The 15,823-nt window shown below is 37.7% G+C and overlaps 1 protein-coding gene across 1 annotated transcript in view; it reads right to left on the bottom strand.

Moving 5' to 3' along the window:
- EXOC4 (exocyst complex component 4) overlaps positions 1-15,823 on the bottom strand; it is an 816,823-nt gene that overhangs the window by 448,889 nt on the left and 352,111 nt on the right. The window contains exon 10 of the mRNA XM_052638352.1: positions 9,539-9,635. Within this exon, the coding sequence (XP_052494312.1) occupies positions 9,539-9,635 (97 nt within the window). The remainder of the gene's footprint in view (positions 1-9,538; positions 9,636-15,823) is intronic.

Raw genomic sequence — 15,823 nt, 5'->3', positions numbered from 1 at the left:
GCTGTAATGACTTTGACCAGTTAGACCTGGTCAACTGTAACACCTTCACTTGGCCAATGATAATCATAAGCGCTAAACTGAAGTATAAAAATTAACCCGAATGAGCAAGACTGGAAGAAACGCTTCCAACCAGAATCCTGAAGCTGCACGGTATACTAGAAAGACTTCCAGTCACAGACGTAAAGAATGTAGGTCTCTGTACCTTGACTTCATCCTTTGATTAAGCATCTCTAGGAAGGATACCATCTTCCAAGGAAAACTCTCCTATTTTTGAACTGCTTTATTCATTAGAAAAAAGCATTCATTCATTCATTCTCACCATGTAGAGTCAAATCTTACCCGTCCAACCAACTAGCTCCACTCCCGATTTATGAGACAACAGAACACAAACTGCTTTATTTCTTTCAAGCAGTATTTTATATATTTGAAATCAGGTAGCAAATCTTCTGTTTTTCACTAACATTTTTTATTTTTCCTGCTCTTCTCATAAGGACCAGCCAACACTTTTCTGCTAACTAGACTGGCCTGTCTTACCTCTCTCGACATTGTTGCTGGAATGTGCACTGACATGAGGACTGGAACCTTGACTGACTCACCAATTCACTCCATTAAATCGCTAGTTAGTTGCAATCAGTGTTCAGCCATATACCATTATCCTATTTTGAAAATACAAAACTTTTAAAAAAAGCTTCAAAAAGACTTTTATAATCGCCAAAGGTTACTTAGTTTGAAGATTAAAAGCATTTAACATTTATTATATAAATTCAAAAATACAATATATATAAATAATATTTATTACATAATTTCAAAAGCAGTGACTCAAATGCGGGGTTTGAAATCTAAATATACCGCAACTCAAGTGTTTCACAGGCCTTCACAGGTCAGACACTCTGAAAAGACAGCAATATTTTTCATAATTCTGGGGAAAGTGGAAAAAAAACACATTGTGTTTCATAAAAATGCAACAGGGTAGCCACATTTCCTCCCATGCATGAATAATGTATGATCTACAATGTTATTTGCTAGACTGTCTAATCACCAGCATCTTTCAAAATGTCTATATAAGCTTTAGCTCATTAAGAACAAACATGTTATCTGTATCAAAATATCACATACCTGTGAAGACTCAGAATAATATTCTGCCAAATGCCAATGCACATATCAGACTGACATGGTGGCAAAGCTTCGTGCATTTCTCCAAGACGAAAATGTTGAGAGAGAAATACAGAAGGACGACTTTTGCTTAAGACATTCACAATTACTCTAAGAATCAAACACACACTCTCACAATGTATCTTTGTAACTATCGATCTAGTATGAAGAAAGCATCCAGGGGCTATGGTACTCTTGTAAATAAAGCAAAAAATAACAACAATGAAAACCACCTAACAGAATCAGAAGCTACATAAGAAAGCTTTTAAAGCAAGGTTGCTTCTATTAGAAAAGGTTTTATAATCTTGAAAAGGGTTTCCATAATTCATGAAAGAATAAGGAAAAAGTTGTTTTATGCAACCATAACCTTTCAATATAGTAATAAGAAAGAAAAGGTGAAAAAAAAAAAAGGATCTGGTTCTATTATATAACCACTAAAAACAAAACATGAATCTAAAGGATTAGTAGTTTAGGATCAATGATATTAAAAAAATAATTTCCAAATTCACCTTAACATTGTGATATTTTAGCCTTTAACAAATACTATAGTTACAATAGAGATAAAACAATGTTAAAATACATATGTGTACATATATATACACACAGACACACCCATATATATACACATATATATTTGATACACACATATATGAAATATACACACCATTTTTAGGTACAAAAGAAAGATTGAGCTACTTCAATATCATTACTAAAACATTTCCCTTTATATTTTTATTCATATTTAATAAAAAATTCACCTCAAATCAACAAATAATTGCTAAGCACTCCTATAAGTTACCTATTAATTCTTTAAACAGATATTTACTGGGTACCCTATTCACACAGAAGATACATGTGAACCACGACTCCCTTTACTATGGAAGTAATGTTGGGAAAATATTTGAGAGAGAGATTACAAAGGGCAAAAATCCAGGATATTATAGGATCACAGACTTGGAGTTCTGAACATATAAAACAGTCTTACCAAATTAAATCACTTATAAGCAAGCCAGTACCAGAAAAGGTTGAAAAGACCTTTTGAGCTAGAGCAGGTTGAGACCAATAATCTGCATAATTCATAGTTTTTAAGTGATTACCCCCAAATTATTCTCTATAAAAAACTTAGATTTGTTGGCAACGCTTATTACAAAACTAACACACAAAAAAAAACCTACAAAACTTATGCAAAGCTGCCCACAGAACCATACTACCTCTTCAAGAGAAAACAACAATTTATAGTACAGCCACAACTATTAAAAAACTCTCATATATGGAAAGTTACACAGAATAACTCCTTCATAATCACTGCAGATGGTGATTGCAGCCATGAAATTAAAAGATGCTTGTTCCTTGGAAGAAACCTAGACAGCATATTAAAAAGCAGAGAAAATACTTTACTGATAAAGGTCCATCTAGTCAAAGCTATGGTTTTTTCAGTAGCAATATATGGATGTGAGACTTCGACCATTAAGAAAGCTGAGTGCCAAAGAATTGATGTTTTTGAACTGTGGGGTTGGAGAAGACTCTTGAGAGTCCCTTGGACTGCAAGGAGATCCAACCAGTCCATCCTAAAGGAGATGAGTCTTGAATAGTCATTGGAAGGACAGATGCTGAAGCTGAAGCTCCAATACTTTGGCCACCTGATGCAAAGAACTGACTTACTGGAAAAGACTCTGTTACTAGGAAAGATTGAAGGTGGGAGGAGAAGGGGACAACAGAGGATGAGATGATCGGATGGCATCACTGACTCGATGGACATGAGTTTGAGCAAGCCCCGGGAGCTGGCAATGGACAGGGAAGCCTTGTGTGCTGCAGTTCACAGGGTTGCAGAGAGTTAGACACAACTGAGTGACTGAACTGAACTGAGCATCTTGATAGGCTAATGGCATAACAGCATTTGCCCAGTATCTTTGGATAGTATTGTCAACATTGACCAGTATTAGAGATTATTTTCCATTTAGGGAAACATAAGTGTTAGGAGGGACAGAGGACTTTTACGGTACCAAACAGATGAATGTTAATGGCTTCACCCATAAAAAGAGTGCTTTCTGCATATTCAAACAGCAGTAACATGAAATCTTAGAAAATAGTTTTTACTAATAGCCATTCTCTGACGCTATGAAACAGTTCCCTACACAGCTGCTAACTGGCAGCTTCCATCATACATCTGACATGATTAACTTTTAGAAGCTATTCTTCTCCATAATTATGGACAAGAATGATTAGACGGTATGATTACAATTACCTGTCATTCCTACCGTTGTTTGCCCAAAGAAAGGCACACAGAAAACCAGAGAGACACTATCAGCAAAACCCATGTAGCCATAAAAGTTTCATCCCCCTAACTGACCTAAATGCCAGCTTACTCCTTACTGACTAATAAATATTTTTGGTTCAACCCAGGAAGTGTTTAATTGCTGCCTGATTTAATGAAATGTGGTTAAAAATAGTGAAAAATGCTCACAGCCCAGATACTGAATATTTCAGTTGTGTTCAAGAGAGGAAGCATCAGTGACATTTTTGCAACTTTAAATACCATCATCATAAACTATGTCTCCAGCCTCTTACATCTGCCAAGTCACCCCAAGACTACAAACATCTGTTCTTGCAACCGTCTCATAAGAAAGGTACTTCATAAATGCAAAGTGCTCATTATCCTAAAGAGCCAAATAGCTTTTAAAGGCTAGTTAAAGCAAATAAGCAAAAGAAACAATGCATTGTATTTGGACTTTGCAGATTTTAAATGTCAGGTTGTTGGAGTACCTAAATATTGTAAGAAGCATTTCCCAATCACAAAATTGCAAAACTTGGAAGAAAGAAAACAAAATTCAGACCAACCAACTCCTCTATTTTATAGATATAAGAAAAACGAAGACACACAGTGATTTGACCGATGCCAAAGACTACAAAGTGGTCACTGACACCCGCTTCCCCACATCCACCTTTATTGGCCTGTCCTCTCTACCATGCAGTACACAAATCTCCTTTCCATTGAAACAATGGCTTTAGTGCTTAAAGAATGATCAAATAAATAAGTTAATAAATTAAGTCCCCAAATTTCTTCTAACTGCAAAATTTAATGTATATTCTCTGCAGTAGATAATTAAGAAAAGATGATTTCATAAGGGTGAGACCCTAATACAATAGGACTAGGGCCCTAGTTAGAAGGGGAAGGGGCTATGTGAGGACACAATGAGAAGACTTTTTTGAACTCCTGAGTTCTCATGTCTGACTGGTTCTAAACACTTGGAATTTCTGTTTCTCAAATGATGATGCACTGGCATTAAATCCCACCACCTTTCTTTGATGATTCCACCTTTAAAAGCAAAAATTTATACACAGATATGAGATGGTGAATACCAAAGTCAAATGCATGGTTTTGTTTTCATTAGAGACACATTAGTAACAAGCCACACTAATGTGCCTAATTATTCCAGAATGCATGCAATAATAAACGCATGAATAGAGAGGTAAAGCTTTAGACTGTTTTCTAAATACTTGACTGATGGCTGCAGTCAATTAGTTCTTCAAGTAACAACTCTATCTTCACCCATTTTTTTTGCTATAAGAAAAAACTGTACTAACAAACCTTGTCCTTGTTGCTTAGTCACTAAGTTATGTTCAACTCTTGAGACCCTGTAAACTGCAGCCTACCAAGCTTCTCTGTCCATGGCAAGAATACTGGAGCCGGTTGCCACTTCCTACTCCAGGGGAATCTTCTGGACCCAGGAATCAAACCCAAGTCTCCAGCATCTCCTGCATTTGTAGGCAGGTTCTTTAACACTGAGCCAGCAGGGAAGCCCACTAACAAATCTAAGGTACAATATAATCTGCTTTTAGAGAATGAGGAATTATAAGAAATTTTAAAAATAGGGAAAAATAAATTCTCACTCCCTCCCCCGCCCCCCTCCCAAACAGCAGCCACAAAGTAATTTCAAAGTTCCTGAAATGGTTAGATTTTGTATTAATTATAACTGAAACGTATTACTCTATAGAAAACTGTGGTTAATACCTCAATAAAATACGTACTTTTTTGGTAATGGAAATGGAAACCCACTCCAGTATTCTTGCTGGGAAAATCCCATGGACAGAGGATCCTGGCAGGGTATAGTACATGGGGTCACACAGAGTCAGACATGACTGAGTGACTTCATTTTACTTTACTTTTAACTTTATTAACATTTACATGATGATTAATAATAAACATAATGTAATTACTGAAAAATATAAATTTTTAAGAAAATATAAATTCATGGCAGACCTAGACAAAAGAAGGGCAACATGCCATTCAAGTTTCAACATTAATGTATCTTCCTTCCATTCCCCCAATTCAATGCCTTTAAAATAAAACCAGTTTATTAGAGCAAATTCATCCATTCTGGTTAAATGTTTCCAGAGAAACAAAAAACAACAAATATGTCAGTGGGAATGGTTGGGGGAGGGGGGTGGTGGGAGGCAGATATAAATCCTATTATTTTTTAGGTTTATATTTTGGTCAAAGTATCTCAGAATCTACCTAGGCATGGCTAGAAATCTTTTTATTTCAGTACGCTTTTGTTCATTTTAGACCCACAGGCAGAAAAACTGATTAGATGATCTCTCACCATTAAAAGCTTACATTCAGGGTTTAATTGCACACAATGTCTTATTAGGCTGAGCAATGCAAGCATGGGCAAATAAAGGACAGAAACAGCAAGGATCAAAAAGAAGCAGAAGATATTAAGAAGAGGTGGCAAGAAGAACTACAGAACTATACAAAAAAGGCCTTAACGACCCAGATAACCACCATGGTGTGATCACTCACCTAGAGCCAGACATCCTGGAGTGTGAAGTCAAGTGGGCCTTAGTATTCAAACCTACACACAAAGCTAGTGGAAGGGATGGAATTCCAATTGAGCTACTTCAGTTCCTAAAAGATGATGCTGTTAAAGTGCTGCACTCAGTATATCAGCAAATCTGGAAAACTCAGCAGTGGCCTCAGGCTTGGAAAAGGTCAGTTTTCATTCTAATCCCAAAGAAAGACAATGCCATAGAATGTTCAAACTACTTTACAATTACCTCATTTCACATGCTAGCAAGATAGCTGCCAAAATCCTTCAAGCCAAGCATCAACAGTATGTGAACTAAGAACTTCCAGATGTTCAAGCTAGATTTAGAAAAGGCAGAGGAACCAGAGATCAAATTGCCAACGCCCACTGGATCACAGAAAAAGTAAAAGAATTCCATAAAAACATCTACTTTTGCTTTATTGACTGCACTAAAGCCTTTGACTGTGTGGATCACAAAAAGCTGGAAAATTCTTAAAGTGATGGGAATACGCGACTACCTTACCTGTCTCCTGCAAAAACTATATTCAGGTCGAAAAGCAACAGAACTAGACATGGAACAATGGACTAGGTCCAAATTGGGAAAGGAGTACATCAAGGCTGTATACTGTCACCCTGGTTATTCAACTTATATGCAGCGTACATCATGCTAAATACTGGGCTAGATGACTCGCAAGCTGGAATCAAGGTTGCAGGGCGAAATATCAACAACCTGAGATATCCAGATGATACCATTCTAATGTCAGAGAGCAAAGAGAACTAAAGAGCCTCTTGATGAGGGTAAAAGAGGAGAGTAAAAAAGTGGATTAAAACTCAATATTCAAAAACTAAGAATATGGCATTCAGTCCCACTTCACATCTGGCATCACTTCAAGGCAAATACATAGGGGAAAAAGTAGCAACTGACAGATTTTCTTTTATTGGGCTCCAAAATCACTGTAGACACTGATTGTAGCCCCAAAATTAAGATGCTTGCTCCTTGGAAGAAAACCTATGACAAATCTAGACAATGTATTAAAAAGCAGAGACATCACTTTGCCTACAAAGGTCTGTATAGTTCAAGCTATGGTTTTTTTCAGCAGTCATGTATGGACATGAGAGTTGGACCATAAAGAAGGCTGAACGCTAAAGAATTGATGCTTTAGCATTGTGCTGCTGGAGAACACTCTTGAGAGTCCCTTGGCAAGGACAGAGATCAAAGCAGTCCATCCTAAAGGAAATCAACCCTGAATATTTATTGGAAGAACTGATGCTGAAACTGAAGCTCCAATATTTTGGTCACCTGATGCAAAGAGCCCACTCACTGGAAAAGATCCTGATGCTAGGAAAGATTGAGGGAAGGAGGAGAAGGGGGCAGCAGAGGATGAGACAGCTGGATGGCATGATCATCTCAACGGACATGAATTTGAGCAAATTCCCAGAGATAGTGAAGGACAAGGAAGCCTGGTGTGTTGCAGTCCACAGGGTAGCAGAGAATCCAACACCACTTAGTGACTGAACAACAACAAAAATGAATACATGAATGACTACAGGAGAAATGATTTATGATAACTGTCAAAGTAAAATGTACTAGGAAGATAATGCACACTGATTCTCCTCACTGTCAAGACTAAATTTTTAAACTTCTTTATCTTTTTGGCCATACTGCAGGGCTTGCGAGATCTCAGCTCCCTGACCAGGAATTGAACCTGAGTCAGAGCAGTGGAAGCGCACAACCCTCACTACAAGGCCACCAGGGAACTCTCATAAACTTGTAACCTTTAGAAGAAACCATAAATTCAGTAATCAGCCAATGCTGAAGTGTAAAAGCAAAAATTAAAAAAAAAACCCAAAACCAACAACGCTAAAAGATCTTAGTCATTTGAAGTTCCAAAAGCCCATGGAACCATAAGAAGCAAGGTTAAAATCTGACCCAAAGGCTAATTTAAAGTCTATAAAGATCATTTGCTTAGGAAGGAATTAAATCATCTTGTAGACCATTTAACAGTCTTGTGACTTCCACTAATAGTTATACAGAGAAAGAATAATTAACTATCTGCATTATGCAACAAAATTCTCCCTAGTTCTAATCAATAATGAATTAAACTACTTTATGAAAGTAGAGACTAAACAAGTGAATTACACTGGTAAAAGTATTATCAAGCTGTAAAACAACTCTCTAGTGAAGCAACATAAATAAAATAGTTAAAAAAAGAATTGTCAGGAATACATTCAACCCTACTAGTATTTTACCAGAAATGTATTATTTAGTGTGAAATAAGTATATACACTTTTTATTCTCCTAACTTCATGTTTAAAAAGAAAAAAATAAGTTTATGGGCGGGGGGGAAACTCTTGAAAAGTGACAATACTGCTAATGAAACTTCCCAAAGATTTCTTCCATAATTAAAAACAAATGTAAATATTAGGATTACATTTATTGAAGTAATAGCATACTTTGCAGTAAATTATGGTGTTTGAACTAGGTCAGAAGATGCCTATAATGATTAAGCTATCTTCTTATTTTCCTAACAATTAAGAACACTGACTAAGTAGAAATCAATTGTAATTGGAAAAACATTAAGTCCTACACTAATTACCAAAGTCAGTTGATATATATGATAGTTAATTAATTTAGAAATTCTAAATGTTTCACTTAATATATATATATGTGTATATATACATATATATATATATACACACACACACAGCATATAATGAATTATATACATTAATTGACACTATATATTTCACACAGCATTGTGGAATCTTAGTTCCCCAACCAGGGATTTAACCTGCCACCACTGTATTGGAAGTGCAGAATCTTAATCACTGAACCACCAAGGGAAGTTCTTATAAGTTTTTTAAATGGAAGCATCACAGATTCTTATTTTCTTAAATCACATTATCACAATAAACTGAGCATTGTGACAGATTTCATTCTACTCAAGTTTTATCCTTCAATATATAAACCATATTGATTGATATAATGCTTGTCAGTTTTCGTAAGTCATATTTGTTCAGAGAACTGCTAATTCTCAAAGGGTATCTGAGTCATTAGCTTAAATCAGTGAGACAGATCATGGGTCTGCAATGTTTCCCGTAAAGGGCCAGTAAGAAAATATTTCAGGCTTTGTGAGGCATATGGATTCTGTTCCAAATATTCAACTCTGTACCTAGAGCCCCAGCAGTGCCATGGGCAATACATACATGGATAAGCATGACTGTGCCAATAAAAATCTATTTTCAAAAACAAGTGACAGGTTAGATTTCTCCATGGGTTTTGCCAACCCTGAAATAGTTAAGCAGGAAAAGAGAGGGATGGTAAGGAGGAGAGGGACAAGGAATGGGAAAGAAAGAAAATCAAACAAACGTATTTATGCAGTACTACTCTCGAGACTAAGTAGCTACTTAGTAGGGTTAACATTTTTCTATTGACGAACATTGATTGTGAGGCCCTATAAAATGCAACAAGGTCTTTTTATTACTTGTTTCAATGCTGGCAGAACTACTGGCATTCAGTATATCAGCATAAAAAATGAAAATATTGATCTTCAGTAAGTACATAGGATTTGACTTACCTTAGTAATGGATGGAATATGACGGTAATGTTCCTGGCTCCAGGTTTGCAGACAAATTTTGTTCCTCCACCTTCAATTAAGTTGTCATCAGGACCCCCTTTCAGAAAAAGAGCAAAAGAGAAGAGATTAGCTTATTAGAACTTAGAAAGAAAAAAAAAAAGCCTATCTGATGGATGTTATACTATCGTAAGGAATATCAACTTTGAAACAGCTGACTTTAATATTTACTAAATTATTTTGAATGACTTGATCCAGTCTTCCTCATTAAATAAGCATTTTTCACTTTGGAGAACACGGAAGGACAGTAAGAATAACTGTTTCAGTGTCAACCTTTGACAGCACAGTTCAGAGGAAGGAAGAAGAGCCACTCAGGCTTATCTAGGTAGGGCTGCAAAAGTTGGAGCAGAGGCCCACATAAACCTAACCAAGCCTATTTCATCAAATCTAAAACCCCATTAGTTTTAAGATACACTACTGTTATAAGCAACAATAAGAAAAAAGAAATCCTGCTAACTAAAGTATGCAATGCTTCCTTATTACGTAGAATTGTCTTTTTCTTCTTCAAAGTTCTTTATAGTTTAAATTATAAAACTAGATCAAATAATTTATAAATAAATTTAAGACTTTATTAAGATTTGAGTACATCCAGTATTTTACTTCAAACTGCTGATATCCATTCTGCAAGGTTTAATGTTGATATGTCCTTGATGCTATTAGAAGGTTTAAAGAGAAAGCGTTCTTATACCAAACAAAATTCATACTCTTTCCTCATATGGTCCTTAACAGGTTCACTAATTGAAATACTGAAGGGTTAAGATGTGAAGAATAACCACTCAGCTCACACATACGGAGGCAAAAACAACTCATTATGACTATTTTCCAGTTAATAGCCATTAAGATGTCACTAATTGAAGATTTATCCTAATTTCAGAGTTTACAATGTGACAAAAGTACATCGAGGGGTGTTGGGAGAAATGTCCCCCAGATCACTATTCCTGTTTCTTTGCACTAAAATGAAGCTCAATTAAAGTAATCTCTGGCCTCTCTCCATCTTTCACTCACTCTGGGGGAGTAAACTCCTTTGGTAAAACAGAAGAAAACGCTGGGCATGCACAGCTTAGCAACATTCTTATTTCACTTCAGAAATCAGAATGCCTATACAAGGTCAATATTGTCTCACTAAGTTTAGCAAATAAAGGTCCTACCTTGTCAGAGAAGGATGAAGTGGTCCAGCACCTTCTATAAGCAAGCAAATTTGTCTAATTCTGACGTTCAGCAAGCAAACTCATTTTGCTCTCAAACTAGCTTACACTTTCAGTCTGCCTTCTATCAATAGAAAAGTGGAAGTGGTATTTTACCTTCCATTTGCATACATATATTATTTCATAATAGTATCAGAACTCTAGATAGGGAAGGTAGCTGCTATTTAATAAACTTTCAAAACCCTAAAAATCTTCACATACAATATTGCATTTCTTTTTTTCTGAATTAAACAGCTTCTTTTTAATTATAGTTCTTTGCATGATACCAAACATAACTAAACCTCACCTGATTTATTATCTGTTTTAATGGTCTCTGAGGTATCTTAGAAATTGACTGATAAAAACATGTGAAGCTTAAGAAATCTAAAGCCTGGATCATCAAGACTTCCCAGAGGCATCAGAGTTTAGACAAATCCCATTTGAATCAGCTGTTTCCACCAATGAATCAAAGAATGGTTTTTCTTGAGAAATACAGAAAATACAATAACACGTACAGCTCTTGATTCAAAATGATGAGCCTTTTGTTCTCATTTGGAAAAGAAAATCCATTATTACATTTGAATTGGAGATATCAGTGTTCTGCTAAGTCAATGATTTTGCTTGGTTAAAAGTAAAACAAAAGGACAGAATCAACGCTACAACAAACACTACTCCTATAATAAAAATCCTCCTCCAAACTTCATATGATTTGGTTACAGACCAAAAAAAAAAACACACAGAATAAAAATATCTTTATTAATACTTCTCAAGATCATAAAACCAAGTCACAATTGAATCACCAAGGAAACATGCACATGCGCAGAAGAAACCAGGTTAAATTCTGCACTCTAGGAACAACATAAATGATTCAAATGACTTCCTACAAAACAAATAAATCTACAGAAAATGCACTAATCTACTCAATATGAGTATGAGCATATCTTAAAAGGTCAAATATGAGTGGACTGTATGATCTCTAACAGCTTCTAAAAATTCTGAAGCTTTCTGAGTTTAGATACTCAATCATTACACACAGTTCTGATTAACACAGATCCAAACTAGCATCTTCATGGACCCTGAACACATTGTATGATGACTGCCTCAAGGCCTCGGCCCACACTGGGCTCTATCTGGGGAGACTGCTTGTCTCCTACCATTCCTTTAGGGCCCAGGAGGTATTGCCCAAATTGTCAAATGTCCCTCTCCTGATGTCCACAATGCCATTCAGTTCAGTTCAGTCACTCAGTCATGTCCAACTCTGCAACCCCATGGACCAAAGCACGTCAGGCCTTCCTGTCCATCACCAACTCCCAGAGTTAACTCAAACTCATGTCCATTGAGTCAGTGATGCCATCCAATCATCTCATCCTCTGTGGTCCCCTTCTCCTCCTGCCCTAAATCTTTCCCAGCATCAGGGTCTTTTCCAATGAGCCAGCTCTTCTCATCAGGTGGCCAAAGTACTTGAATTTCAACTTCAACATCAGCCCTTCCAATGAACACTCAGGACTGATTTCCCTCAGGATGGACTGCTTGGATCTCCCTGCAGTCCAAGGGACTCTCAAGAATCTTCTCCAAAACCACAGATTAAAAGCATCAATTCTTTGGTGCTCGGCTTTCTTTACAGTCCAACTCTCACATCCATACACGACCACTGGAAAAAACACAGCTTTGACTAGATGGACCTTTGTTGGCAAAGTAATGTCTCTGCTTTTGAATATGCTGTTTAGGTTGATCATAACTTTCCTTCCAAGGAGCAAGCATCTTTTAATTTCATGGCAGCAATCACCATCTGCAGTGATTTTGGAGCCCCCAAAAATAGTCAGCCACTGTTTCCACTGTTTCCCCATCTATCTGCCATGAAGTGATGGGACCAGATGCCATGATCTTAGTTTTCTGAATGTCAAGTTTTAAGCCAACTTTTTCACTCTCCTCTCTCACTTTCATCAAGGGGCTCTTTAGTTCTTCACTTTCTGCCATAAGGGTGGTGTCATCTGCACATCGCAGGTTACTGATATTTCTCCTGGCAATCTTGATTCCAGCTTGTGCTTCCTCCAGTCCAGCGTTTCTCATGATGTACTCTGCATAGAAGTTAAATAAGCAGGGTGACAATATACAGCCTTGACATACTCCTTTTCCTAATTGGAAACCGTCTGTTGTTCCATGTCCAGTTCTAACTGTTGCTTCCTGACCTGCATACAGATCTCTCAAGAGGCAGGTCAGGTGGTCTGGTATTCACATCTCTCTCAGAATTTTCCACAGCTGATTGTGAACCACACAGTCAAAGGCTTTGGCATAGTCAATAAAGCAGAAATAGATGTTTTTCTGGAACTCTCTTGCTTTTTCGATGATCCAGCAGATGTTGGCAAATTGATCTCCGATCCTCTGCCTTTTCTAAAATCAGCTTGAATATCTGGAAGTTCACGGTTCAGGTATTGCTGAAATCTGGCTTGGAGAATTTTTTTTAAATATAAATTTATTTACTTTAATTGGAGACTAATTACTTTACAATATTATATTGGTTTTGCCATACATCAACATTAATCTGCCATGGATGTACACGTGTTCCCCATCCTGAACCCCCCTCCCACCTCCCTCCCCATACCATCCCTCCGGGTCATCCCAGTGCATCAGCCCCAAGCATTCTGTACCATGCATTGAACCTGGTCTGGCAATTCACTTCACATATGATATTATACATGTTTCAATGCCATTCCCCCAAATCATCCCCCCCAGGCTTGGAGAATTTTGAGCATTACTTTACTAGCATGTGAGATGAGTGCAATTGTGCGGTAGTTTGAGCATTCTTTGGCATTGCCTTTCTTTGGGACTGGAATGAAAACTGACCTTTTCTGAGGTCACTGCTGCATTTTCCAAATTTGCTGGCATATTAAGTGCGACACTTTCATAGCATCATCTTTCAGGATTTGAAATAACTCAACTGGAATTCCATCACCTCCACTAGCTTTGTTTGTAGTGATGCTTCCTAAGGCCCACTTGACTTCACATTCCAGGATGTCTGGTTCTAGGTGAATGATCACACCATCGTGATTATCTGGGTCATGAAGATCTTTTTTGTACAGTTCTTCTGTGTAATCCTGACACCTCTTCTTAATATCTTCTGCTTCTGTTAGGTCCATACCATTTCTGTCCTTTATTGAGCCCATCTTTGCATGAAATGTTCCCCTGTTATCTCTAATTATCTTGAAAAGATTTCTAGTCTTTCCCATTCTATTGTTTTCCTCTATTTCTTTGCACTTACCACTGAGTAAGGCTTTCTTATCTCTCCTTGCTATTCTTTGGAACTCTGCATTCAGATGCTTATATCTTTCCTTTTCTCCTTTGCCTTTCGCTTCTCTTCTGTTCACAACTACCTGTAAGGCCTTCTCAGACAGCCATTTTCCTTTTTTTCATTTCTTTTTCTTGGTGATGGTCTTAATCCTTGTCTCCTGTACAATGTCACGAACCTCCATCAATAGCTCATCAGGCACTCTGTCTATCAGATCTAGTCCCTTAAATCTATTTCTCACTTCCACTGTGTAATTGTAAGGCATTTGATATAGGTCAAAGCTGAATCGTCTAGTGGTTTTCCCTACTTTCTTCAATTTAAGTCTGAATTTGGCAATAAGGAGTTCATGATCTGAGCCACAGTCAGCTCCTGGTCTTGTTTTGCTGACTGTATAGAGCTTCTCCATCTTTGGCTGTAAAGAATATAATCAATCTGATTTCAGTGTCGACCATCTGGTGATGTCCATGTGTAGAGTCTTCTCCTGTGTTGTTGGAAGAGGGTGTCTGCTATGACCAGTGCGTTCCCTTGGCTGAACTCTGTTAGCCTTTGCCCTGCTTCATTCTGTACTCCAATGCCAAATTTGGCTGTTACTGCAAGTGTTTCTTGACTTCCTACTTTTGCATTCCAGTCCCCTATAATGAAAAGGACATCTTTTTTTGGTGTGTGTTCTAAAAGGTCTTGTAGGTCTTCATAGAACCGTTCAACCTCAGCCTCTTCAGCGTTCCTGGTAGGGGCATAGACTTGGATTACCGTGTGCCTTTTTCTAGGGGGCGGGGGGCAGCGCTCCGTGACATGTGGAATCTTAGTTCCCCAACCTGGGATGGAACCCACACCCCCTGCACTGGAAGCGCAGAGTCTTAACCACTGGCCCACCAGGGAAGCCCAACAGTGACTTTCTATAATACAGATCATATAACCTTAACGTAGCTTCCCCGGTGGCTCAGAGGGTAAAGCGCCTGCCTGCAATGCAGGAGACCCGGGTTCGATCCCTGGGTCGGGAAGTTCCCCTGGAGAAAGAAATGGCAACCCACTCCAGTATTCTTGCCTGGAGAATCCCATGGATGGAAGAGCCTGGTGGGCTACAGTCCATGGGGTCGCAAAGAGTCAGACACGACTGAGCAAGCTCACTTCACTTCACTTCAACCTTAACGTAAGTCTCCTGTTATGGTCATTTGTTTTCTAATTCTAATGTAACCTGTTCTCCGTGTGGAATGTAAACATCCCATAAAGTACTTACAAAAAATATATTGTTGAATGAATGAAGGGATAAACAATGCCCTAACTTAGTAGTATGTTATCAGAATTAGATGAGGAAGTATTATGTGCAAGTCCTTCATAAACTGCCAAGAACATGTGTCAGCAATTTTCTCTGTACCCCCAAAGTGCTATAAATGGTAGGTGTGCCTAATCAACATTTGTTGATGACCATCATATGAGGAACACACATAAAAGACAAAGGTGCAACACCGAAAACAAGGCACAGGAGCCACTAGAAATGTTGGTGCAAAGAAGATTTCACTGGGACTATACAGGCATGATGACAATACATCAAGAGACAACCTGCTTTGATTCCTCTAAATCCCTGTTAGCTACATAAAGACTATTACTAATTCACAGAGTAGGGTTAAACTAATCAAAAAGGAGAGACTGGGCAGAATTGAAAAGAAAAAGAAAACAGAAAAATCCCCCCCACCTCCACCAAGAACCAAAATTTCATCTGTAGGACCTCTGTAGACTTTTCCAGGTCCATCACCAAGT

The sequence above is a fragment of the Budorcas taxicolor genome, chromosome 4, assembly GCF_023091745.1.
Source record: "Budorcas taxicolor isolate Tak-1 chromosome 4, Takin1.1, whole genome shotgun sequence".
Taxonomy (NCBI): Eukaryota; Metazoa; Chordata; class Mammalia; order Artiodactyla; family Bovidae; genus Budorcas; species Budorcas taxicolor.
This window is presented reverse-complemented; position numbering and strand designations above follow the sequence as displayed.